We start from the raw sequence: 25,906 nt of genomic DNA on the forward strand, positions 1-25,906 counted from the left end.
GAGATCCAAAAGTCCCTGCAGTCTCCTCATGAGAATATTTCTGACTGTGTTTTTATCTGTTGTATCAGATTCAGGCCAGTGGAATTGCGCAGTAACTTTTACAATAACTGCCACTTCATAGTTTCTTATGCAACAGTTCTAGTGGTTGACATAGTATAGTTGATCTTATGAGTCTGAATTTCCCTTTTGTCATCACACGTTGTGTTCCTCTCTCATTCGTTGCAGTTATACTTTTCTCTCCTGCTTCTGCTTTTTTTTCTCTAATCTTCTCTCTTCTGCTTTTGTCCACACAGAGAGATTTCACTTCTGATAACTGAGTTATTTATTCGAAACACTCTGAATGTTTTATGGTGAGAGGTCTCTGTGTAGGACTTTGGATTCTTTTCACTTTCTGTGTATGTGTAAGTGTGTGTGTGGGTGCGCGCCCAGCTGATCATTCAGAAACTACTGACAAAAAGATAAAGAGAACAAAATCATTCAAATCCAACACATTTCCTACATTTAAATAACTACAGGAAAATGTAGAGCAACATGTTAACATTTTCCTGATCATATTTTTTGCTGTATTACTGCTTTTATTTAACTAAAAGATCTGAACAATCCTTACATCTTACATTGAGCCTTATTTGGGTTTTCTCCTCTTCTCCTGTTGTGTTCATGCATGCAGAATTGTGCAGCAGTGGGAGGTCAGGGATGACCTGCACTCGCCACACTGAGTCCTGTGTTTCTCTGCAATGGGTGACCCAGACATCCCTTGAGCTCAGTTTATCTGTGGTGATACACAACAAGCCTTGCAGAGTTATAAACAAAATCACTCCTATAGATCTGTCTCTCAAATGAACACTGAATACTCGGCAGGCAGAAAAACACAGACGTGTCTTGACTAGGACAATTGAAGTCTAAGTGCACTGGATTATACAAACAAACAGCCAGTACATGATGTCTTTATGTCAGTACATCAGTGTATATATAGATTTAAATGGAGCCTCAGACAGCCACAACTCATTTACTAATATGCATTAAAAAGGCATCTCAGTCACAGCCCTGAACAGGTTTCGGTCTTGTCTCTCACACTGTAACTTGTTTGTGACTTGTCAATATCCAGAATTCCCATAAATATTGCTCGTTGAGTGCCACAACTCTCAAATCTCAGTGTACTACCTTTGTAGTCTTTAGATGCTACCAAATACTATCATGCATGAGCACAATGCTAATTTTCATTTTAACATGGAGCACTCTGTATGTGTTGAAAATGACAATTACGTGTCTTTGACGCACAATTAATTTTCCAGAAATTATTTTGAATTATGACAGAAGCAATTGCCAGTTAAAAAACGTAAACAGAGAGAGGAATTTGGGCGTTTTATTGACTCAGATCTATTTTTGCTGCTGTTTGCTGCTGCTTTTAATGACTTCTAACAGCCTCAGCTAAGCTAAGATGAACGTGGTAAACCTGGTAAACCTACTGAATATGAGTATGCTAGAATGATCATTGTGAGCATATTAGCATTGATAGCATTGTTAGCATTGAGCTCAAAAGACTGTCATGCTTATATGGTCTGTAGCCTCACAGAGCTGCTAGCATGGCAGAAGACCAGGCTTTTTATGTAGGGCTGTTTTAATTCTTATCACAAGCAAATTAAGTTACTGTTTTTGTTTTCTAGTTATCTGGTTTCTATGAGGTGTGCTAAAAAGGTTTATATAACTATCCTCGTAGTTATATGACACACACACATACATACATACATATAAATCATATGGTCACACGATGTTGTTGAGAGTGTGTCAACAAAAAGCCAGTTGGTTAATACAAGGTCATGTCCACAGGCAGGCAGAACCTGATGACTGATGTGTTTGTGGCAGCAGGATGTCAAATGCAGAGCGTTCCTTTCACAGTGAATGCTCACGAGCAACTCCCCGAGGGTCAAATGCCAAATGTCAAGCCATATGTTACTTACATATACTGTATGGGTGTGTGTCTGTGTGTGCTAGTGAGTCAATGAAGTGACCCCTCGGTGCGTAAATCTGTACATGCAGTGAGCAGCAAATCAACACATTTGTAAGTTTGGACTGTACAAGCTGTTCAGTCTTGCAGTAATTTGAAGGGAGTTTCACCTGTGTCTCTTGTCGAACTGGAGATAATGAGCAGCAGAGTTCACTTGGCTCGCCAATGGCTTCTCATTTTTCTGCTGCGTCACTTGACTCCCACATACTCTTTCCCGTCAGACGTCAGACACCTGTCCGTTCTCAGTTTTTATGAATAACCGGCCAGCAGGGGGGTCGTCAGGGTCCAATGCATCATCACTCTGCATCACAGCATTATCACGGGGTGCAAGTGCATCATCAGTGTGCCTCGTCATCATTCAGCGAAAGAAGATGTGGTGTAATGAGCATTGTTTTATAAATAGTTAGTGCCAGTATTTTCTGCTCCTGTGTCTCGGCCTTTTGGCTAAGACAGCGGTCGCCTCCTTTTGGTGGTATCTCATTTGCCTTCCAGTGGCATTTGGTTAATACCAGCTTTTTGGAGGATATTCCCCTACGCTCCTTGTGAACATACTTCAACTTGTTGTAGCTGAAGTTTTTTTCACAAATAGGAGTTCATTGGGTTTAGTGGGCAGTCGTGGATCAGCGGTTAGGGTGTCGGACCCGTAACCGGTGGATCGCTGGTTCGATTCCCCGTCCCGGTGTCCATGGCTGAGGTACCCTTGAGCAAGGTACCTAACCCCCACTGCTCCCCGGGCGCTGCACGCGGTCGCCCACTGCCCCGGGTTTGCTGTGTGTGTGTGCACGTCACTTGGGTGGGTTAAATGCAGAGCACGAATTTCATTGGAGTGAGTTCCCTCCAATGACGAAATATGTCACTTTCATCTTCATCTTTCATCTTTCATCTGTGCCAAAGACTTTCCATGAGACTGGCAGTTTTTGTGTTTATCATAAAATCTGGACACAATAATACAACTCTACTCTCAACTTTATCAAGCAGCTAATGTTTGCATGATGAAATAAAACAGTACTCAAGTACATACATAATGAAGTTTGTCTTTTATTACTACCAGTTTTTCTTGTTACTGATGATTATCTGTAATATCGATGTGTATTAATGCCTGTTAACAAGACAGCATCACTGCTGACTGCATTCACATTTCTTCAGTGGATGAATCGTTAGATTCAAAGGTTTTATTTGTCACATGCTGATTGACTGCATGTGGTGAAATGCAGATTTAGATCAGATGCTACAGTGCATATTGACTAGGTGTGTAGGTGACCTCTGCATTTTTTTGGTACATAAAAATATAAAATGTACAAGTCATAATTACTCAGCACAAAAAATATTTTTCACACCCAGGACTGTCATTTAGTGTAATCTAACTCAAATTTAACATATTTATGTTTAATATACAAGGTGTTATATTGTTATTGTTTCCATTTCTACCAATGATACTAACATGAATGCAGCATGAGCACAGAAACTGGAAAGTTCTTTGCTTCCTTCGTGATCCTTTATGATTTGGAAAATGTTAATACGAATTAAAGTGCATGTGAAAAGCTGTAAAAGAGTTGTTAATATGAAGTTATCTACATGTCAGTAAATAAGTGATTTAAAATTCAAACATCAGACAGTTTAGGAAGTGAACTTTATTTAAATAAATAGCCACATAAATAAACAATCTTTCTTGAGCTAAAATTCTCTTTCCTTTCTCTTTCTCTTCCTCCCTCCAAACAAACTCACAGATGCGGACACACACACACACACACACACACAGACAAACATGTGCACAATCTCACACAGTCAAGTAACAAATAAAAAAAAGAAATACTTCTTATTATCCAAAGTTTATCAAAAATGGGTCATCTTACAGATTTGCATCAAGAGTCTTAGTGCTTCGATAGGTTTGTGATGTTTTTTTTTCATGAGAAACAAAAATATCACTAATAAGAAATATGAATAAAGTGCAATCCTTGCTTCTGTTTACACAGCAAGTTCAGCAAGTTCAAAGGTCAGATTCAGAGAAGAGAGAGAGGTCAGAGAAGATATCAAAAGGGGCTTCTGAGAGAACGGCCAGCAACTGAGCCATTCATCTTTCTTTCTTCCTTCAGTGGAGCCATCAGACATGGAGACCTCTGATCGTTCATTTGTTCAGATAAAGGCACAAGTGTTGGTAGTGAGTGCAATCAACCAACAATTATTGGACAGAAATATTAACACTGCATGTTTCCAATGTAGAACTGGGCTTGAGAAAACACCGCTCTTCCACAAGATGTTTCACATACATGAGAGAATTAGCTAAGCTCACAATAGTACACATCTCTTGCAGCTCTCTATGTTGTCTGAACTGACTGTACAAATAAATTAGCTTGTTGCAGGTCATTTCTCCCTAAGTCTAGCCACTTATGGACAACTGAAGAAAGTTCAACTTCCAGCACAACATGGTATTGCTATGTTTGATTTTTTTTTTTTCTTATTCTTCTTTTCTAGAAAAGTACAAAAAATGAATACCACCATGACCCTGACAGTCAAAGCTAGAGATAGCAAAAACACATGTAGCATTAGGGTTTGGTGGCAGCAGGGTTTTTCTTACAGAAAAAAAGCTAAGGAGGTCATGTGAAAATGCTAGTTAGCCACCATGCTACATTTCGGGACAGCATTCAATGTGAAAAGTCAGTAGTGTGTCTGTGATAGATCACCCATCTCTTGTGCTGTTCACTCTTTGGTAAAACCCAAATTCCTTCCGTTCAGTTAAAGAACTACAAGCATGCTGTGTGAAGAAACAGCATTCTGAAATGCCGTGACTCTTTCATCTCAGTTTCTACAGTATAATGTTATCATGTTACATAACTAGTACCTGTCCTTGTCAGCTAGCTAGCACAGCAATCAGGCAAAATGAAAACAAAACAAAACAAACAAACAAAACAAAAAAAAAAAACAGGCAAATATGCATTTACATTTTGATCATCCTATGTTGAGCCTCATCTTTCCTTTGTATTTCAATGTGAAATATTGCACTGTTCCCACAGTTTTTGTTCTGTCCTTATGAATAACGTCATTCCTCAGATACTCTGCCAAATTCCTGTAAAAGCTAACAAGAATTTGCTTATCAAACAAATGGAATACAGATCGATGTGTCCACATATGTAAGGTGCTACCAAGCTGACCGAAGTACCAGTTGTGCTTTACTCAGTCAGCGATACGGGATCTTCCTTCAGTTTTGGCTGATGAGGATGTAGCAGTCTTTTTGCAGCTTGAGGTAAAAGCAGCATTTGCTTAGCTAGAATATTCTTGCACAGAAAAATAAAATCACAGTTTCAATACAAGTCAAAATCAACCCCTTCAGTGAGTGTTCGTAAGCTTAGGGCACTATTCTGCATGTCCATCGCACTGCTACAGAGAACTGTCTCTTTAGAAAGGCGAACAAAGTGGGGACACAAAAAAACCCAAAAAAACAGAACAAATTTTGGTCTTCTGTCCAGTCAAGTGAAAAACATCGAGAACAGGAATTGACACAAAAAAAAGAATGAGGACAAGCCTTCCCGTATGCAAACAGCATCAGAACATGTGAGACATTAACTGTATCAGCTGACGTCAACTTTCCTTTCATTCAAGTGAGTCCATCAAGGAGCTGGAGGAGTATTATTGCTTTTCTGGCTGTCTGATACAACTTTTAACACCGTGTCCAGAGTTTGGTTATTGCTTAGTCTTTAGCTTATATGATATCAACAGCAAACACAACATACACACTTTTGTGTGTCTCTCTTGTGTACCGCTTCTTCTTAAATAAAGTGTACATTTGTCGCTTGTGTCTGCTTTTGTTCTTTCTACTTCACATCTACTCTCTTTTTTTCACGCCTCAAAATCAAGTCGAGATTCGAACCTCTTCCACAGAGAGAACAATCACTGGTCTTAATGATGTATTACTTCACCATCACACAGCTACTGAGCTGCTGCTGCTGTGCAGCCAGGCCCAACTCCTGCAAGTCTGGATCTGTGCTGGAGACGGTGCCCATGCTCCACACCGCGGGTTTGGACATGATGGGGAAGGTGCCTTGTGTTGCTGACTGGGGCAGTTGTTGGAGGCCGGTGTGGGGGTGAGGGTGGGTTTGCTGGCTGATGTGCAGACGAGCCTCAAGAAGGTAAGCAGCGGAAGCCACGGGGGACAGAGAAGAGGAGTAGCAGGATGAAGAAGATGAGGAGCAGCCAGAGGAAGAACTTTCAAGGGTTTGATGCCAGGGGCTGTGCTGTAGACATACTGAAGTTTGCTGAGGAGGCAGGGTGGAGGGGGTGTCAAACATGGAGGAGGAAGTGAACACTGTAGTAGGCGGAGGAGAGGGTGACTGATGCTGGGCCAGTAAGAGCAGGGGATTCTGCGTAGGTCCCGCCTGAGGGGCTTGGACCTGAGGCTGGGGTTGGTGCTGGATCTGTAGCATCCTGGAAAACAGAAAATCTCTGTTTACATCAGAGGATTTCAAACAAAATCAGGAGTTTGACAACTTCAGATCTGGCAATGTGCTGTCATGTAATAATAAGTCTCACCTTTGCTGGTGCAGTACCTCCTCCAGCATGCTGCGATGCTCAGAGAGGGCTGGACCCAGTGACCCACGACTGCCGCGGTTACAGGAGGGTGGAGGAACAACTTGCCTCGTCAGACCCTTGATCTTATTTAATCCCAGAAGCCCTTTAGTGCGTGTGTTTTTCCTCAACTGCTGGCGGAAAGCTTTGAGGCCTGTGGAAAGGCATGGGAAAGTTTTACACAATACTCCTTTGATCCGATAATGCAACACATCACGAGAAAAGTGGAAATCGAAGTTGCTAAATGATTCATGGTCAGGCTCCTGCACCTTGAGTGAGGGAGGTGTCAGAGGCTCTGCGACCCTCCTGGAAGCTGGCAGGCAGGCTGCTCTGGGTCTGGGGCAGGAGGTGGGAGGAGAGGGCCAGGGGAGCTCCGGCAGGCAGCAGAGGTCCACCTTCAGCCCCTGAGGCCAAAAGTGTTGACATCTCACCCATAGCAGCTTGCAAAGTGGGGGCTGGACTGGATGAGGACTTCAGACAGCTGTCAGAACAGGCACCGTCTGAGGGACTGACCACAATACCTACATAGACAGGACAAGATATAAATTGAATTATGCCCATCAGAGTGGATTAACGTGCTATTTTATGTATGTATGGCATACTAACATGGAGGGCTGCACTGGTGGAAACGGGCCGACACCTCAGCCAGAGTGTGTCTGCGGGAAGTGGTGGTGGGTGGGAGCAGGGGCCCGAGAGTTTGTGTTGCCTCCTCCTCTTCCAGGTCCCTGGGTCGCACCTCTTCGCTGATGCTCGTCTCCAGCAGGCTGTTGGGTGAAATGGAGCGGTTCCAGAGCAGTCTGTTCAGGCTGGCCTCCACTGGAAACACCACACGCTGAAAGAAGAAGGAGAAGAAGAAGATTGTTAGCCCTTGACTGACAGGAGACACATGGGATGTAGCATTTGCCTCCGGTCTACTAGTAGTTATGTATAAAGCTCTAAAGCTCTAAACCTCTAAGCTGCTGAATGCATTCAGGTTTTATCAATATGTGTTTACCTGGAACAGTCCACCTTGATCATGCTCCTTCTCTGAGTACACTGGAGGAGTGCTTTTGGCCGGAATTGAAAGTGCTGTTGCTCTAAAGCCGTCCGTAGACTCCATGAGCACCTAAAAGCAAGCAGAGATCACACTGCATTTTAAACTTCATTACAAACTGCGGGATGGATCAGGACCGGGTAGCCAACAACTGTAAGCTCACTACACTGGGCTGCAGTGCTCACCTCTGGGCAGGTGGAGTCGGAGGTGCTTCTGGGTCTCTGAGTCCAGGTCCCACACTGGCGGCTCAGCTGCTGGGTGCGATGCTCTCTCACTCTCTCCAGCAGCAGGTAGTAAATAGCAGAGAAGTGATTGTAGCTGCTGCTCTGCAGAGACTGAGGAAAAAGACATAGCACGTTAGTTGTTTTCCCCTCTAATTTCTTTGGAGACAACAGAGAGAGAATTGTGTTACTGCTGTTAAAATCAGAACACTAATGAAATTTGATGAAGGCTACAGCTGTCTCAAATGCCCACTTAACCACTATGCCATCTCAAGATACAATTTAAATCACCTGAAACTGTGAAGTGTGTAATTTTACTGTATTTAACCATCACAAGTTTTTTGTTTTCAGTCACCTCAATAGTTCTCTGGCGGTCGATACCCAGTGTGTTCATGATGCCCAGCACAGGTTCACTGTAGTCCCCCAGGTTTGAGTTGTATTCTGTCAGGGAATGGCTTAGGGTCTGACGGGCAGCTGTTGGGTCCGCCAGCATCCAGCGATGCTGCTTGATCTGGGCCACGCTGATCCTCCTTGCTGGGTCTACTACCAGCATCTTACGGATCAGGTTTTCACAGTCTGCAAGACGTAAACAAGGAATGAGTCTTGGATTTTGAGTGCTTTGGATTTAAACAGAATACCAACAGGCAGTAGTCTTTCTGATTTACCTTGAGACATGAAGAAAGGGATTCTGAATCGTCCTTCAGTCACTCTCTGTCTCAGAGCAGGAAGGCTGGGTCCATCAAAAGGAAGAGAGCCGCAGACAAGAACATAAAGCACCACACCAAGGCTCTGTGGAGAAAACAGCAAAAATGAGAATAAGCATAAGAGGAAAATGAATGGTTAATTGAATAATTGTGTCCCAGTTCTCCTCATATGAGCTTACCCAAATGTCCAGCTGAGGCCCCTCATACTCCTTCCCTTCAAACACTTCAGGGGCAGCATAAGGGGGGCTGCCACACCATGTAGACAGAGGCTCCCCTGCATTGTAGAAGTTTCCAAAACCAAAGTCTGTGAAATACAAGTAGATTTTTGTTATTCTCACTTGTTTGTTTTCTCTACATTGCAGTGCGAGGAGCTCGGGGCGCTGGAATGCAAATGGCTTCCTTTAACCACAGTGTCTTATGTAATTTCTCTACATGCCATTCAGAGAGCAGATTCATAGGCCGGGTCATATTGAGCCAACATTTACATATCGTCACTCACACAAAAGACCAGTTGTATTGCTTTGCTCTGCTCTGAGAGAGAGAGAGCTATAAAATATTGTGATGCTGTGTGTGTCTGTTTGTGTGCTGAAGTCATTTCCTCTGGTTGATGTTAGCCTCAGTAGAATTTTTCACACTTAATTAGCACAGCAATGACTTAATTATAGTGGTTTAAGAATCCCACAGTGATGAATACCTTCTTTAGGCGAAAAGGAACAGACTATAAAAACAGCTGGGGATACAAAGCGATATGTCGGGTTCAAAGTGTCAGGTCCGCAATGTTGATTGCTAATAAAAGTAAATTAAAGCTCTGTCTCACGCCTTCCTGCCAGCAAACGAGTAACCATGGTAACAGGAAACTTCATATGGCAGACCTACCAGCCAGTTTGATATTCATATTGCCATCCAGCAATAGGTTCTCGGTTTTTAGGTCACGGTGAACGATGTGGTGTCGATGGCAGTAGTCCACGGCTGTAAGAATTTGCCAAAACTTCTTTCGTGCCTCATTTTCACTCATTCGGCCATTTGAGGTCAGGTGGTCTGGAGGGAGACAGGCTGTTTTAGTTCAGGCAGAAAAATATGTGCCTTTCTGTCAGAATATCACGGATTTGGCCTCTGTTTATTTTTACAAGTACAAAACAAACACATTTGAAAGCCGAACTCACCAAACATTTCTCCGTTCTTTGCATACTCTGTCACAATGTACAGCATGTCTTTGGTCTCCATGACCTAAGAGAGAGAAAAGGAGAAAAAAGAAAGTGTTTGAACCAACTGGGTCATGCTCCACTGGTGATGACGACAAGAAATACATTTTTTCACTAGTCACTGAGCACAGCCTGCTCCAGGCTACTCAGGCCATGAGACGTTTTCTAACCACAAAAATCCCCTTTGCATACTTCCCCATAAACTTGTTCCACATATACCAAACACCAACACCCTGGCTTTCCATGATCTGCCCTGTTGCATAAGCCTGCTGTCATTGACTTCCTGCATGCAGTTATATCAAATTTTAAGGCCCTTTCATGCACATAAACACAAACCCTACAGGCACAGATGCAAACATTCATACATTTCCACGCCGATAAACTAATGTCAAATGACTGGACACGTTTTCCCTCTGGCTGACACAAGCTGACAGCAGATGCCAGTGTTGAATTTCAAGCCACCCCTATCTCTTTATTTCTAGGAAACAGAGAGACAGATTCACACAGGCTGTTCACCTGGGGCCCGCCTTGTCTATCAAAAACACCACAAGTGCAATCACTCAATGCCCATTGCTCTACGTAGGCCGGAAAGACGCAAGTCCCAGTCCTTTTACTGGAGCTCAGAGAAAGCTTCCATTTCCCAGGAGAGCCCCTGGGGACTGGGCAGTTAAGCAGGAAGGTTGCACAACAAAGCAATTTTATACGACAAAGCCCTGGGTGGATAATGCTGCTAGCAAACTTTGAATTAAATGTCACAAAATTCCACTGAATGGCAGAGCTTAACTCTTTTCAGTCACCAGTCCCTTTAGAAAGGAATGACTTGATACGCAGAGCCCTCCGAGCAGGGAGCAGTCTTTATCTGAGAGATAGGGCAGCACTCTGGTGCTCTGTCACCTTGAGGTGCAGCTGACGTCACGGCTCTGGAGAACAGACACGGCACGTCAAGGGCCCTCAAACCATCCCAGAAGGAAAATAAGAGGGAAGCTGCGTGATAAATACAAGGTCATAGCGAGGCTGAGACAAAACGAAAGGCAGAGGCTTCTGTGAACCTTGACTAAAGAGAGCCCCCCAAAAACTGCAGCAACACAAAGAGGATGTAACCCTTGAATCACAAGACAGTCGCATGCCACTGCCCTCCCCTTGCGCAGGAAGGAAGAAAGCAGCCATGACGAGGGTAGCTTGCCATTATCGAGTACCAATCCATCTGATCTGATAATTCACCTCAGACCATCCAAGGGCAAAGAAAATTTAACATCACATGCAGGATGCAGACAGAGGACATCCACGTTTGACGTCAGAGCTGTGATGGCACCTTTGACAAGAACTGGGAGATAATAGTCCAATCTTATCATATGTCTACGATTATGCAGTAAAAATAAAATTTATCAAGGTGGGGTTAACTGTTTTTATGCCTAACTGGACAAGATGCCACCAAAAGATGTTGGGCGAATGTGTGATCTTAAATCTTTGATAGTTTATCATTTGACGCAGTGAGATAAAAAAAAAAAAGGTTATTATTTTAAGCTTTATTTAATTAATCGTGTTCATTGATTTAGTGTCATACTAAAATTGCAACTAACAATAACTGTGCAATAAAAAGAAATTTCCCAGGATGACATCTTTAAACTACTTGCCAAATGTCCAAAACATGATGGTATTTTGTGTACTATCACATAACACAAAGAAAAGCAGCAACGCCTCACAACTGAGAAACTGGAACGCAGGATGTTTGGCATTCTTATTTGAAAAATATATGTGTTAAAAGATAAATCAGAACAAAACAAATCTCTACATACACTGATATTTGATTCAGTCAGTATCACTCAGCTGTACTAAATATTATATGTAACAATTATGTTTGGGTTTCCAGGGAATATTATCATGCTGTCACTGTTGCAGTCGAGACATGATTTCACAGCAAACACTGCTTAGCTGCTTAAAACTGGACAAGAAATAATCCTCAAAAGTAGCTAAACAGTCCAGAGAAAAACAAAGGGCAGAAAAAAAAATCTAAAAGGCATTGTGTGTTTGTTTGCGTGGGTGTGTGTTTGTTGCCAGACGCGTGCCACGGTGCTTGCAAGGCCAGCTGAGGGGAAAAAAGCGGATTCTTGCAGCTAAGTCTTCAATTTGATTAAAAGTAAAGCGGCGCTTTGTGGGGTGGCCTTCACGTGACGCACAGACACATTGCGCTTGGCTTTAACAGATGCTAATTGGGCTTAACGTTCAGACCTGTGGACTCATCTTTAACCAGGCTTCTCCTGACTATTTTCTGCTTCCCATATCTCTGCTATCACATTATACAACGTAAGTGAAAGCATTTTAGAAATGCATTGTTCCCAGCACTGACACATGATTATTCTCACTCTGTCTCTCTAACACACACACACACACAGAGGTCAAAAGGGATTGCACTAATGCTGTTGTGCTGTACTTATGATTCAGTGTGCTTTGAGAGCCAGCAGCTCACCACAAGCCAGTACAAACCACTTAGATAACCAATGCCCCTTATTTTTGCCACACATAATGGCACTGCTGCATCCGTATACCAGTAATGATGAGACACAACGCTCTGCACCACCGTATTGTTCTTTTGCACAGCAACGCTTTTTATTCCTGGATTCATGTATTCGTTTAGACATGTTCCCAGCACACAGACCAACCCACCTAAGATGTAATAAAGGTTGAATTACACACTGCTTCATGCACACCATCCTGCACACATACAAACACACGCATAGCCGTCAGCACCACCGTTGAGAGATGAAAGATAATACACACCTGGTAGAGTTTGATGATGTGGGGGTGGTTCAGCAGCTTCATAATCTGCACCTCTCTGTAAATTTTCTCCAGGTTGGAGGGATTCAGCCTGGTTTTATCGATGATCTTAATGGCCACCTGGAAAAACAAATGGCAGTTTTAAAACGAATAAAACGATAAATATACTGCATGTATTTCAGCAATGCAAATGCAGTCACGCAATGAGGAGGAGAGCTGCTGACCTGTGTTTTGGTGACTTTGTGCTTGGCCAATTTTACAACCGCGAAGTTACCCTTCCCCAGGGTGCGGATGATCTCATAGAAGCCGACCTGCAAGGGCCTTCCCTGGGCAGGTCTGGACTGAACCCCCTGGCTGTTCTCTGTCATGATCACCATGGTGCAGCAACAGTCTGGAGTTACAGCCTTGGGATAATTTAAGGCTTGTACCTGCAGAGACAAAGTTGTATATTTCAGGGTATTTTATTTTACTGAATATTTGCAGATATATTTTACATGCTTATACTATAAAAATAAATTCACTTCAGGTGCCTTTGTCCAAAATCAACGAAGAATAAATATATACGACATGTATACATGTGAGTATACAGTATCCATGGCGCAGCAGTGTGGAAACTTTCTTTGAGTTCAGTGAGAAACAGTACAGCTTTACAAGACTAGAGTGAGTGATTTGCGCACTCCAAAGCGTCTTTACGGTCATACTTTAAGGGTACGACCACATATTGCAGTTCTTAACAAGGTTTAATAACCGATTAAGTTCATTTTCTATGTGTAAATCCTGCCGCCATAATTCAGGAAAAAATAGGTAACCTTGTTAAATAGGAGGGATTAATCGAAAGTAAAAGATAAGGCTAAAAAAAATCTACAGACAGCATTGGTCTGGATTAAAAAATTAAAATATTCGTAAAGGTACCTAAAATATGAGAATCAAACGCGACTCTAAACGAGAGGAGAGTGTCGTCTTACCTTAAAAAGCGGAGATAAACCACTTTCTCTCACGCTTCAGACAGCCCTCAGAGGAAACGTAAACCATTCCACGATCAGAGTTACTTATCGACAACACGAACAGAGAGGAAAAAGTGTAGAAAACACACGGGGAAACTTTTTCCTCCCGTCTTCACTTTAGTTACTACAACAAGTCTTTCGGCCCGGGACTGGGCTGCGGCCGGTGTGTGCCTGTGCGCTCCGCCGGAATGCAGAGCATAGGGCTTCGGCACTCACAGGGGGAACTCCTCCTCCTCTCCCTCCGCCACCATAACAAATTGATACCCACCTTATTAACGTCACACCCGCGTCAGAGCTTCGAGCTGGGTGCAAGGCAAGGCCGGACCCGAGCGCAAGGAAAGGGTTGCTGGGCAACCGCGCGGCTCGGGCTCACGGTGACGCGAGTGCTGATGGAGCGGTTGCTTGGAGATGGGGACGATGACGTCAGTCGTAGAGATGTGTCACCACGTGATGTTTCCCTCTGCCGGGCTGTTGCTCGCGGGTTGCCTCGCTCACAGAACAGAGAACGCGTGAGGCCTCAGCAGAAACAGAAACAGGAAGCAGCTGTTGATCGGCAGTTAGATCGTTTTTGTTATTTACTGAGTAAAACAGTTTCTATTCTATTCTGTTATCTATCAACGCCTTCTACAACTCAAACTACTGAATGATGAATGTAAATGAAACTCAAGGGTAATTATAGCCCATATCTAGACTAAGATTACACTGTGAGAAACCTGTTTTTCAGATTTTTTTTTCATGAAAAACTACAAACTAAGGGGTTGCAAACTAAGAGGGTGGCAACACCTTGACAGAGACAGCAATTTTGACGCAGAAAAGAACAAACACGAAAGCTGTGGATAGTGTGGAGACAGGCTGATGAACATGCACAAGTACACACAAACAAACATCCATATGAATCATTGCATTACTGTATTCCAAGTAAGGACACGTGATCATGTGAGTGGAAAACAAAGCCATTAGGATTGTTTGCAAAGCATCAGATTACAAACGGTGCTGTCAATCGAGATGAGGAGAAAAACACAGTCCAGGTCAACTGTACAATGTCAGAGAACACAAGTGATGTCCACGGGTGCTGGAATGGATGCTAAAGGGGCTCTGTGTTTGTCAGTGTGTCTTGTGTGGGTCGGGGATAACTCAGCTCAAAATCAGCAGAATACCCAGTTTAACCGCTAGACTGGATGCATCAGTGTGCTAGAGACCATAAGAAGACATAAGAAGACAAAAGAAAAAAACCCCAACATGTTTCAGGTGGGGGGCATATTGTCACCATTCATAGCATGCACAGGATAAAACCCTGTGTGGGTGAGTGTAAATACCAAACATCAACCGCAGCAGAAAGACTGATCCTGCCCTCCCACAGTTTGAAATGTTAAAGGAATGCAATCTGCATGCAAAATGTCTCAGCTGAAAGGTCATGCAATGTTTTGATGCACATTTACAACCAAACCACACCGCTCACTCAGCGCCTCAGCTCACTGTTTTAGTAACCAAATGTCTCTACCTGGGGCTGTTTGAGTATCTCACTTGCATGTTACTATTTGTTGTATTTCCTGAAAGCTGAACCAGTTATAAAAACTACTGACTCCAGTGAGCCAAAAAATAGAATTTATGATTTGATCAAAGAAGTGCATCCACATATAGTCTGCTTTAATAATTAATTTAGATGTTACTAAAATCAAGTTTCTCTTAAATTAGTAACAGGGGTGTAAGTTGAAAAGAGTCACGAAATCAGCAAACACACTTAAAGTTAGTCAGTCACCATAAAGTCATAGTGATGTGAGATAGTGAAGTGAGAGTTTGATTAACAATAAGCATCCAGTGAGCAAAGGTGTTTCTTATAGTTTATGAATTGATGTTTTTGAAGTTTTCATTTGTTATTTTGTCTTTCAAAAGTTTCATAATCTCACTTTTGGTAGAAGACAAAAGTTAAAATGCTCCTCCTTCACTCCTATTCGCAAATTTAGGAAATATCTTTTTGCTAAGCTACAATGTCTGCAGATAAATGGTGGCTGGTGGTTTTTCCTCTTCCAGAAAATGAATAACCTCAGAGAGGCACGTCCAGGTGAATTCAGAAATGTGCTGAACCTGAGCCAAACCAAATTCAACACAAGTCAGCCTCGTCGGCATGACAGCTCATTCCTGGAAATGACATAAGTGGTGTTCTTTCTCACTGTGTCACCCTCCCCCACCCCACCCCCCACACACATATGCACATAGAGCACTGCATGGCTTATGATTACATTTATCATGGTCAACCCACTATAACCACAGTCCAAACATATGTTTTAATCTGTATATGAGTATGCATTTTCTTGTATGTTCATCAAGATTAGCTGCTGACAGCATGTTGTAAGAGTCAACACTGATTCTGCAGAAGAAGAATTTTCCTTTGCATGCAGAAAAGAAAAGATTGCGATTCGTGCTATCAGTCATGTGTAGATTGCTGAGCAGACATTGTTTGGTCGTCAGGACTTATCAGTGTTTACTAAAAACAGGTGACCTTTATCAGGCACGTTTCACAGCATGTTCAGTTTGCTCAACCTCTCTTAGCGCTTATTTAAAGTTTGTGAAATCACACGTTTCACAAATCACATTTTATTCAGACTGACAGAAAAGCGTGACTCATTACATCCTTTATTATTGGCTGTAATGAGTCACGCTTTTCACACGTTTGCATGAGTGAGGATGCAGCTGAGGTATTTATGTTGCATTCTTTCACTATTACCAAAACTAGCTGCTGTTCACATTTTTTTAAAAACATCAAGATGGCAGGAATACAAGCTTCAAAGATCGAACATTTAATTCTGTTAATCTGTTGTGTAATTATGTCTATCTACCAGAACTAATTAAATTAAAATGTCCCCAGCTGCTCTTTTCAGACAGTACATGTCAAGGTCCATCTGGACATCAAGGTCAGGATCACAAGACAGCAGAAAATCCTTCGATGGGGAGATGTGCATCTGCAAAACAAGATTAAGCCTGACACTCTGGGAGAAAACAAATCCCACATTTTAGAAGCAGATACTATCTATAAATCTAGCTATAACCGAATATCCTTATTAAACATCACATATGCTATAACTGAAATGTCACTTTTCATATCCAGAGTGGTGTGTTCGGCTGTAGAATCGCTGTACTTTGCTTTCATACACAGTTTTTGTATGAACTGACCTCTCAAAGATCTCTCACCACAGACTGTGCTGTGAGGACTCCTCTATGTTACACTTCGCAGCTCCAAGTGTGATACTGCGTTCTCTTGAAAACATCTGTTGAACCTGACCTTGCCTGGCTCTTTGCTGAACTGCACCACTACAGCTCTATCCATGCTTAGGCCGATATTTATATCTATACAAAGTCTGATTACATTTGATGAATGATACAAGTGCAATTTAAGTATTTACGGCTATATTACATTTGGACATAATTTGATTTGCAAATTATTATGTATTGTGATATTCGACTGGAAATGTAATAACCTGAGATAATGTAATAACAAGATTAATCTACAGAACATCCCTACTGGAAGGTCTGTGAGGCTGTGAGACACAGCAGAGCTAAATGCTAATGTCACAATGCTACCATACTAGCAATGACAATGCTAGCATGCTGATGTTTAGCAGGAACTGTGTAATGTCTACCATATTTACCTTTAAAGTTTAGTGCGTCAGAATGCTAACATTTGCAAGATAGTTTTAAGCAGAGCAGATAATTCGCCCAGTAGTTTGGTTAATAAATAAAACATATGCTAACACACTAAAGAAGATGGTGAACATGCTGGCACTGTCAGTGTTAGCATGTTCATGAAGCTGTGCCTAACGACAGCAACATAAGCCAAAACCAAAACAAAACAGCTCTTTAGATTGATATCTTAAGAAAGATAAATAAACACTCTTTATTAAACCACTATTGTTCATTGCATAATTTCAAATAACCTCTGCTGAGGTAACATAGTGCCAAATGTCGTTGTTGTGAAAGTCTGCAATTTCTCTCAGGTCCCTCCCCTTTCACTCCCTCCACAGGATTTCTAGATCCACAGTGAATCTCTGACACAGCTTATACTGCATCTAACTTTCATAATCAAAATGACCCCAGAAAGACACCTCAGACTATAGCCTACTCTGCACACATAGTGCACAAACCTGTATTCACTCCAGGCTTGTCAAATACAGCAGCCTGGTCAGTGGTCCTATGCTTCTAACTCTACACAAAGCAAACAATAGCTCTCAGGGCCAGAGCAAAAGCACTTCAGTTTAGGTGTGCTGTGAGTTAATCATGCATACATTTCTGTTTTGAAAGTGTGGATTGTGTGAGATTTTGCTCTTTATGACGAGAGGGTTTGCTTTTAAAAAACGGGTGTCTTTGAAAGCTCATTTTTAGGACATATGATTTTCATGTTCCCGCTTTTCTTATTTTCTGTTCGAAAGCAGGAAAAACAGAGGCTATTATACTTTCTGCCAATCTTTAAAACATTTGGCAGCCCTTGATCTTTTGAAGGCATACGTACATATACACCGCTGACAGACTACCTGGTGTTTATGTTCCACTCACTGACCTTAGTCCGTTTAGCCATTTATTTAGTTCCTTGCTTTTGCAACCTCCAACAGTGTGTGAAAAGCTGCTTTGTCTGATCATTTGGTGTCATTGTGTCTTGTGGAGGACAGGGGTACCATTCTTCTTTGGCAATTAACGCTGGTCTGTCTATGCTTGTTGACTTTGGCAGGCGAGGACCGCCCTCGTGAGCTTGTGCGTCAAGCTATCATCCAGGAGGTCCAGCACTAGCCCTCCTCAAACAAACAATTTCAGTGATGAGGCCTTTACAGATCTCTCACTCAGACACATTCACACATGTGTGTTTCGCACTGATCAAAAGAGTTTGTGGTTTGAATTCCCATATAAGTGATATTTATCAGTAGTGTTGAGTCATTGATTTAAGATGTTCCAAAAGCCTCAGGTTTCGTGGAGTTTCCAGTTCATGGAGAGAACTGGAAAATTACCCTGTTTTTGACAGCAAATAAGCTCAGTGTTGTATGGCTGTGGAAATACAGAGTATTTCCTGAGAGGCTTTTATTTACTGTACAGAAAATAAATTATGGTAATCAGCTGTTCATTTGGATTGTTCTCCACAGCACCCGTTTAGTAGTACAAGCCCCGAGGGTGCCAGAAAGCTGAAAAATACACGTTTGAAGTGAATTGTTATTCACAGCCTTTTCACTCACAGAAGGAAGCAAAACATGCAAATGGATAACTCTGATTTTCTTTAACTTTGACTAAAAAACAACAAACAAGCCAAATTTACCTGTTAACTGGCTAGTGATGTGCCATTTTCAAGCATACATTCAAACAAAGCATTATGTTACAGAAACAAGGGTTGTTTCCTGTAGTTTATCTTTAGGCAAGTTTGCACCACAGGAACTTTCTCCAGAGACTGGGAACTTTCAGAGGAACTAAGTGCTGTTGTCCACTAACATCTGCCAAAATGTCACTAAGTTAGTTATTAGCTAAGCTGTACAGACTGGCCATGCCCTTCTAGATTTGTTCATACTTCAGTTTTTGTATGGAGTAACAAATACAATATAAAAAATAATATAAAAATACAGCTTATAACATTTAATATGTGAGCTTCAGAGGAGCTGGTGGGCAGATTTTGTTAGCTTTGACTGAGACTGGCAAGCATGTATTCATTTGGCAGAGATTTTGTCCCAAGGTACATACGTGGTACAGTCCAGGTACAGGTTTGTTGAAACTTTTGTAGTTCTTTTGACCGAGTAGGAAATAACATATTCAGTTTAAAAAAAATTTACTCTCAAATTATACATGAATTACAGCTGGAGTGTGAATGTTTGTGGGTTTTTTTTTTTTTGTTCCACTCGGCTGCTTGTTCACAATGTAGCCTGAAAGCGGTGTTAAGTTCATGAAATTTGTGCTTTCTTTTCAGCTTGAAAGTAGACAGGTGACACACACTTGAGCCACAGGGAATAGTAAAATGATCTTCATTTTTAACACCATTCAGTTCCCCTGGTGCAGGGTGAATATACAGTGTTTTTATGAATGTTCTTCATAATAGTAACAGAAGCCTTTTCTGCGGAAGAATGGACAATGTTTTGTACTATCAGCAGCTGCTGATACAGTAATCCTGCGGTGTCAGTTATCTGAAGATGTAAATACCTGGCCACTGCCTGTATCTGCACACCAGGCTACACAGAGCCTTTATGAATGCTTGTGTGCGCAAAAGCCCCTCTGGAGACGAAGCCATGTGCGTCATACCGCGGATCAGCCTATTATCCAGGGCTGAGGGTGGCAGAAGAAGGGGATGTGGGGTACCCAGAAAGGTGATAGTAAGCTTGAAAGGGAAATGAAAAGAAAAGCAGATAAAGCACAGTGATAGACAGACTTAATGAGAGGATGAAATTCAAAAGACAAAAGACAGGGAGTAGAAGAAGAGAGCATTAAACACAGAAATGGGAGATGGCATAGATAGAGGAGGGTACACTAACAGAGAGAGCAGCGAGGAAGATGTTAGAAAGAGGTCAGCTTTGACTGAAGCAGGGTGATGCTCTTCTCGTAGTGATTTAGTGATGTGATGTCCTTACCTTGACTGCTCTAAAAATGTGGAGAGTGAATGTTAATTTTTTTAAAAGTCTGGGTCACTTTTATTTGTCTCTTTTTCTCCACTTCACGCACGCATGGGCACAGCTTTTAAATGCAGTACAGACAGGGACATGCACAGACAAAATCTGAACTAAAAGGGGCTTTGCAGAATTGAGCTGCTCATGATGAAATGGATTTCATATGTGGGAGAGTGGAAAATCAGTTTCAAGACAGGACCTGATTAAAACTAATAAAGCCATGACAGCTCCACGTGACTGGGGGTGAATCTCTGTCAACCTTATGATGCTACTGGTGAAAAAGTCATTTGATCTTGATCCATCCAACAGACCAATTGACCAACATCCCCATACTGCTGTCATACTGCTGTCATGGCTAAAATATATGCATCACATGCTGTTTCCAATGCTATTCGTTTACTGAGGAGATGAATAACAAGTCAGAACTGGAAGCATCATTGCTAGAGTCCAGATGGAAAGAAAGTTGCAAGTTTTATCCCTCCAGGTGTTGCTGCATCTTGTGCTCCTGATCTTGCTGCTCAATGTCCATATGGTTGCTCAGCTGGCCCCCTAAAGCCGGATAACAGTCCTTAACTCACCAGAGAAAGAAGGGGAAGGAAGTGTAGAGAGAGAGAGAAACACACACATGCACAGAAGGCTTCGGGGTAGAGTCACTAGATGATTGTTAAGGGAAGCAACCACCTAATACTGATTAGTTAGAGAAAAAAGAAGTGTGCATATCAGCATAAATGCTTAAACATAACTGGTTGTAAGATTTGGAATTGGAAACTTTATCAGTTACTTGTTCTTGCCCATGATGTTCCAGGTTGTCTGCATACAGCTAAATTTACTTATCACTTGTTCACTCCAAACTTGCTGTGTCATACCTCACTTTGCTTATTTCCTCATTTTCTGTACTTAATTTCTTCCTCCTGACTAGCTGATGGTTCAGAGCAGAATGGCAACAGGTCAAGTGAAACATAACGTGTTTTGATTTGGTAGGGGAGTGTTTCAGAACGGTCTGCCAGAGAAAAGGACAGCTAAGCGTGGATTAAGAGACCTAAGCTGGGTGAAGTAGGGTGTCTGAGTGGCAGACACGACTTTCAGGACATCTGTGTGTTCGCCTGGTCCAGCCATGTGAGTGCTAGACCTTCCACAATAGCCCAAAGGGAGGGAGGGGAGTGGAGTGAAGGGCAGGGGAGGGGATGCTCTCCTGCATTAAAGCCAAAAAAGGAAAGCTAGAGCTGGTGTCAAAAGGTCAGTCCTTATGATTTACAGGATGAGCGGTAATGTAGTCTGCTCCTGAAAACGCAGGTGATGCAACAAAACAAGTCCTCTTGATTTTAATTTCTATCCAGTCAACAGCTGAGATGTAAATACAAGAAAAGGTACACATGCAAAATAATAGGACAATACTTACAGACAATTAAATTACTGTTTTAAGACTGCATAAATCGGATAATTTTTGTTTGTTTATTTTTTCTGTGACTGTTTTGGATGAAAAGAGACAGCTCGACAGAAAGTGGTTTCCTCATTATCACAAACTTTGCCTTCCAATTCTTCCTTATCTTCTGCACAAAAGCACATGCAGACACACACACAAACACACACAGTAAGTGCAGAACATGTTGTTTGTTTCTCTTCCCTCCTGTGCCAGTGATTCTGATGGGCCAGAACAATAAATCCAAAAATTGTGTTCCAGCATCCTGTGGAGCTGCAGGACTGTGGGACCATTCAGTCGCTGACATTCAGTTTCTTTTACTTTATATTTGGCTGGGCCATGCAAACTGAGATTTCCCTGATTTAGAATATTAAACTGGACATGGCACGGAGAAGAACACAATGTACTCACGAATGTGCGTTGCTTTGTGTGCTATTGTGTGGAGCGTATTACTTTTGGTGTTGATGAAACATCTCAGCTTTCACAAGCCACAATACTGCAGGAACAATTCAATTCAATTACAATTACGCCGAATTTGCTTTTTTTACACTGGACCAAACCCAGATGTCGATATGGCTTTATTATTACTTTCACTGCTGGCTTGAAGGCAGAAAAACAATGCCCCAATTCCGTGTTTGTACTTTCAATACATAACTTTCAATCAAAATAACAGTTAAATATTCCTTCATGAACAGGAAATGTAAAAGGTGCTATATCCACCCTGTGGGGACTACTTCCATTTTGGTGGGAAAACACCCCATAGTCCCCACAAACTAAATCATTAAATTTTAGGCTGTGAAGTTAAGGTTAGGTTAAGAGAGAGCTGGACTATATCCTGATGATGAAGAATATCCTTTGACTATGTCCCAAATTTATGAATCTCTTTCTGAAATGTTCAAAGAGATGAAAAATGAGAGAGACTTGATACAAAAAACAGACAGAAACTGAGCTCACGGTAAATTAAACACAAACAAATGAACAGCTGCTGCATATGTTGCTAACTAGCTTACAGCTAACATTTGTATAATTGGCAAGTTGGCTGTTTGAGCTGAATAAACAGACTTCACACAATTCCAACAGATTTTCGTCTAAATTTCAAGGAAAATTTGCTACATTTCTGTCTGAGCAGTCAATGCAATGCAAAGTCCCCTTGAGTGACACACACAGAAACAAGTGTGTATGTCTGTGTGTGTAGACCTGTCTTGTTAGCGTTTCTGTTGTAGTGCAACATATGAATTTTTAATTTTTTACATTAACAAATGGGAGCATGAAAGCTAATAAATAAGTTTCAGAACTATATCTCATAAAAATACAAAATTTCACTGGTGAAGCTATCCAACATGTTGTCACACTTTAACTAAAGGGAAGAGTTTGTGAGTGTTTTGCATTGTGTTTGATTTTGTTGCTAGGACTGCAGTGAGATAAAAGCACAACACAGACAGTTTGATACAGTTCCCCCTCTGTTCTTTGTCCAACTCGACTTGCTCTCTTCATCCAACACCAGACCACCCACTGCTCACTTTAATGATTAACCTCAGATTAACTGCAGCACAAAGAGCCCTCTTGTTTCTATCTCCTTTCACCCTCCCACACCCCCTTATTTTCCCTCAGTTTATCTCCTTCCTCTACCTTCTCTGCAGCAAGTAAATGTCAGCCACTTAGTTCGGGAATCTAAATATCTAAGAGAGCAAAGCAGCCAGAGGAGTCACCTGCCGTACTGCACAGCAGCATCTGCTCATCCAGCTTAAAACACACACCCTCCACAATCAGACCTTATGCCATTTTTAGCAGCAAAGATAAGAGGGCTGCCAGACTTGAAATCACAGCACAGTTTTTTGTGCTTTTGTGACAAAACCATTGTCACACAAGACAAGAAATGGCATATTTGTCTGACACACATTCAGATACACACACTTGTACTCTCTTTTGGCCAGTACCATATCCAGTTATAGCATTATGATATCCACCTGACAATATTCAGCAAATGCAGCTTTCAAGCAAAGTTTCCCTCTCTTTCTCATGATATCTGTGTCTCCCACGCTATGAGTCAAATATCATTATCTCAGTGTGATACTCGTGTGTGTATGACTAGCATAAGGTGCATGGTAACATTTTTGCAGCTTTAATGATGTTCTGAAGGTATGAAGAAGGAGGTGGTGGAATGATTTCCTTACGGGAGCGACAGTATAAACATCCTGATTGCAGGTTAGGTCTGGTCATGTGGGCGGCCGAATACCACTTATGACCAGTAATTTTTTTAAATTAGCCACTGTGTGAATACCTTCCACCATATAATATGTTCTTTGTCATTTTTAGATAGGCCACATGTATATTTTGCCCTCTGCTATAATACAATAAATAATTATCTTCAATCTCCCTTCCTTACATCAACCCTTCTCCTTCATGGATATGAGACACACTGTCAGTATTTTCCCTCTTTTTTTCTCCCTCTCCTCCTCCCTCCTCCTCTGTGGCAGCAGGCAGGGTGAGCAGACTGCCTGGTCAAAAGGAGGTATGGGTAATGATGTCAGCAGCCTGCGTCAAAGTCTCAGGGGCACATTTACAATCTCCTTAGCTTAACTGAGCCTCCCATTGAGATCACTGCATACTAATCAAATCTGCACTACCAGCGGTGCGTCTTTGTGTATGCACGTCAATTTCTTCCTCCCGTTCAAACTCTCAATTTCATACATGATTATAAAAGTGTGGCTTCTCTGCAGATGTGCAGTGACTTGAGCTGCACGCGCGCAGGCACACATGCTCATGACGTGTGTAAATAGAGGGACAGACATGCTCTCAAATACACAGTTCTTATAAAACCTTTGAAATGGCTGACTGATCAATGAGCGTGACTGAATCCTTTCTGAAGTGCACCTGACCATCATAGTTCTCCCTGTTTGTTGTGGCTGTGCTGAGAAAGAAAGACAGTAACATCATTGCAAATTTTCTGCAGACGAGTACAGTTCTCATGCTTCCTGTTATGGATTAACTGAATTCACAAATAATGAAGGACTGTTGTCCCGCTAGATGTGTTGGGTTTCCAGTGAAATGAGTCAGCTGGACTGTGGTTTGGATTTATGGTTGAGTGCATCACAAAGTGGCATAAACACTGACCTCAGTGCAAGGGCGCAGGTTGGGTTTCAAAGTTAGCAGAGGCAAAGGGTGGAGTCCACAATGAAGGGAGGTGGTTTGCAATTAAGGTACATTTACATCATCAAGGATGTTTAAAAGATAGAATTTATTCAGTTTTTAGTCATATAACTTAACTGAGGTTAGAAACTGACATTATACAAGGCAGAGCAAAGACGTAATGTTGAGCATCGCTCTTCATATGCAGGAATGAGTTACTTTTTTGTATGCTCACATCAATCAAGACATATGCACTGGGCAATGCAATGAATGCCAATTATGTGTCATTTGTATGTTCATATGAGACTACTGAAAAGAGCTGAAATGTACTTTACTTCATGTATGTACAGACAAGAGAAAAGTAAAAGAGAGCACAACAGAGTCTCTGGTGAGTGCTGAGTGTAGTCAGAGGCTGAACTGAATTCAGACACACACCCTGAATAATCTGCTTGTTAGCTTATTGCTATCATGCAGTACAGTGTTCTAGCTGTTTGGGGCAAGTAAACACTTGTGTGAGTAATGTGAATAAACACAAATGATCTCACATTGACACTTGAGAAATGCGAGGTGAAAATTCTCCTCATGTTTGGTGTGAACTTACCATGACAGAGCGCCTTGACTCTGTGCAATTTACACCATGTGTCAGTGTGAATGGGATTGAATGAACATGGAAATCTATTTCAACTTTGTGATTGTAAGCCAAAAAGTAGTCAGTGTGTTTCAGATTTATTTATCATCCTTTTTTTAAATTTATGGTTATGCTTATTAAAAAAATACGTTATGTAGACTAAAATTGTTGTAGGTTGCAGGCTATACTATCGACACAGTGTTTAGTTAGTCTGCCACTGTGTGGGGAGACAGCAGTGCAGCAAATGAACAAATCGACAAAATCACCAAAAGAGATAGTGGTAAAATAAAAGCTAGGTAAACTATAAAGGTCCACTGGATAAACTGCCCAATGTTAAGTACAGGTAAACTCATAAAAATATAAAGATACCCTAAGTTACATTTGAAAAAGGTGGATAAACTGCATTGATGCACACTAACCCTCCACTACGTCCCAAATAATAAAATCAACATGGGTACCAATAGCCAAGACTACATACTTAGAAGTGGTTCTTTGATCCTCACTTGCTCCTGCTGAAGATACCAGCACTACAGCTGATTCCTGTCTGTTCAGAGAGCTAATGCGGGCAGGCTGGCAAAAAATTTTAGAAAGCTCCTCCA

General features: G+C 41.8%; 1 protein-coding gene across 1 annotated transcript; it reads right to left on the reverse strand.

Moving 5' to 3' along the window:
- Positions 1 to 3,821: 3,821 nt before the first annotated feature.
- Positions 3,822 to 13,778, reverse strand: sik1 (salt-inducible kinase 1). The gene is made up of 14 exons (XM_046404243.1): positions 13,466 to 13,778; positions 12,725 to 12,928; positions 12,504 to 12,620; positions 9,687 to 9,750; positions 9,400 to 9,561; positions 8,703 to 8,827; positions 8,485 to 8,608; positions 8,175 to 8,395; positions 7,784 to 7,933; positions 7,560 to 7,670; positions 7,172 to 7,397; positions 6,835 to 7,086; positions 6,530 to 6,719; positions 3,822 to 6,424 (listed from the first exon to the last, which is right to left on the reverse strand). The coding sequence occupies exons 2-14, from the start codon at positions 12,875 to 12,877 to the stop codon at positions 5,911 to 5,913; spliced, it is 2,409 nt and encodes an 802-aa protein (XP_046260199.1). The 5' UTR covers positions 12,878 to 12,928; positions 13,466 to 13,778; the 3' UTR covers positions 3,822 to 5,910.
- Positions 13,779 to 25,906: the final 12,128 nt, after the last annotated feature.

This window comes from Scatophagus argus, chromosome 11, assembly GCF_020382885.2.
Source record: "Scatophagus argus isolate fScaArg1 chromosome 11, fScaArg1.pri, whole genome shotgun sequence".
Lineage (NCBI taxonomy): Eukaryota > Metazoa > Chordata > Actinopteri > Scatophagidae > Scatophagus > Scatophagus argus.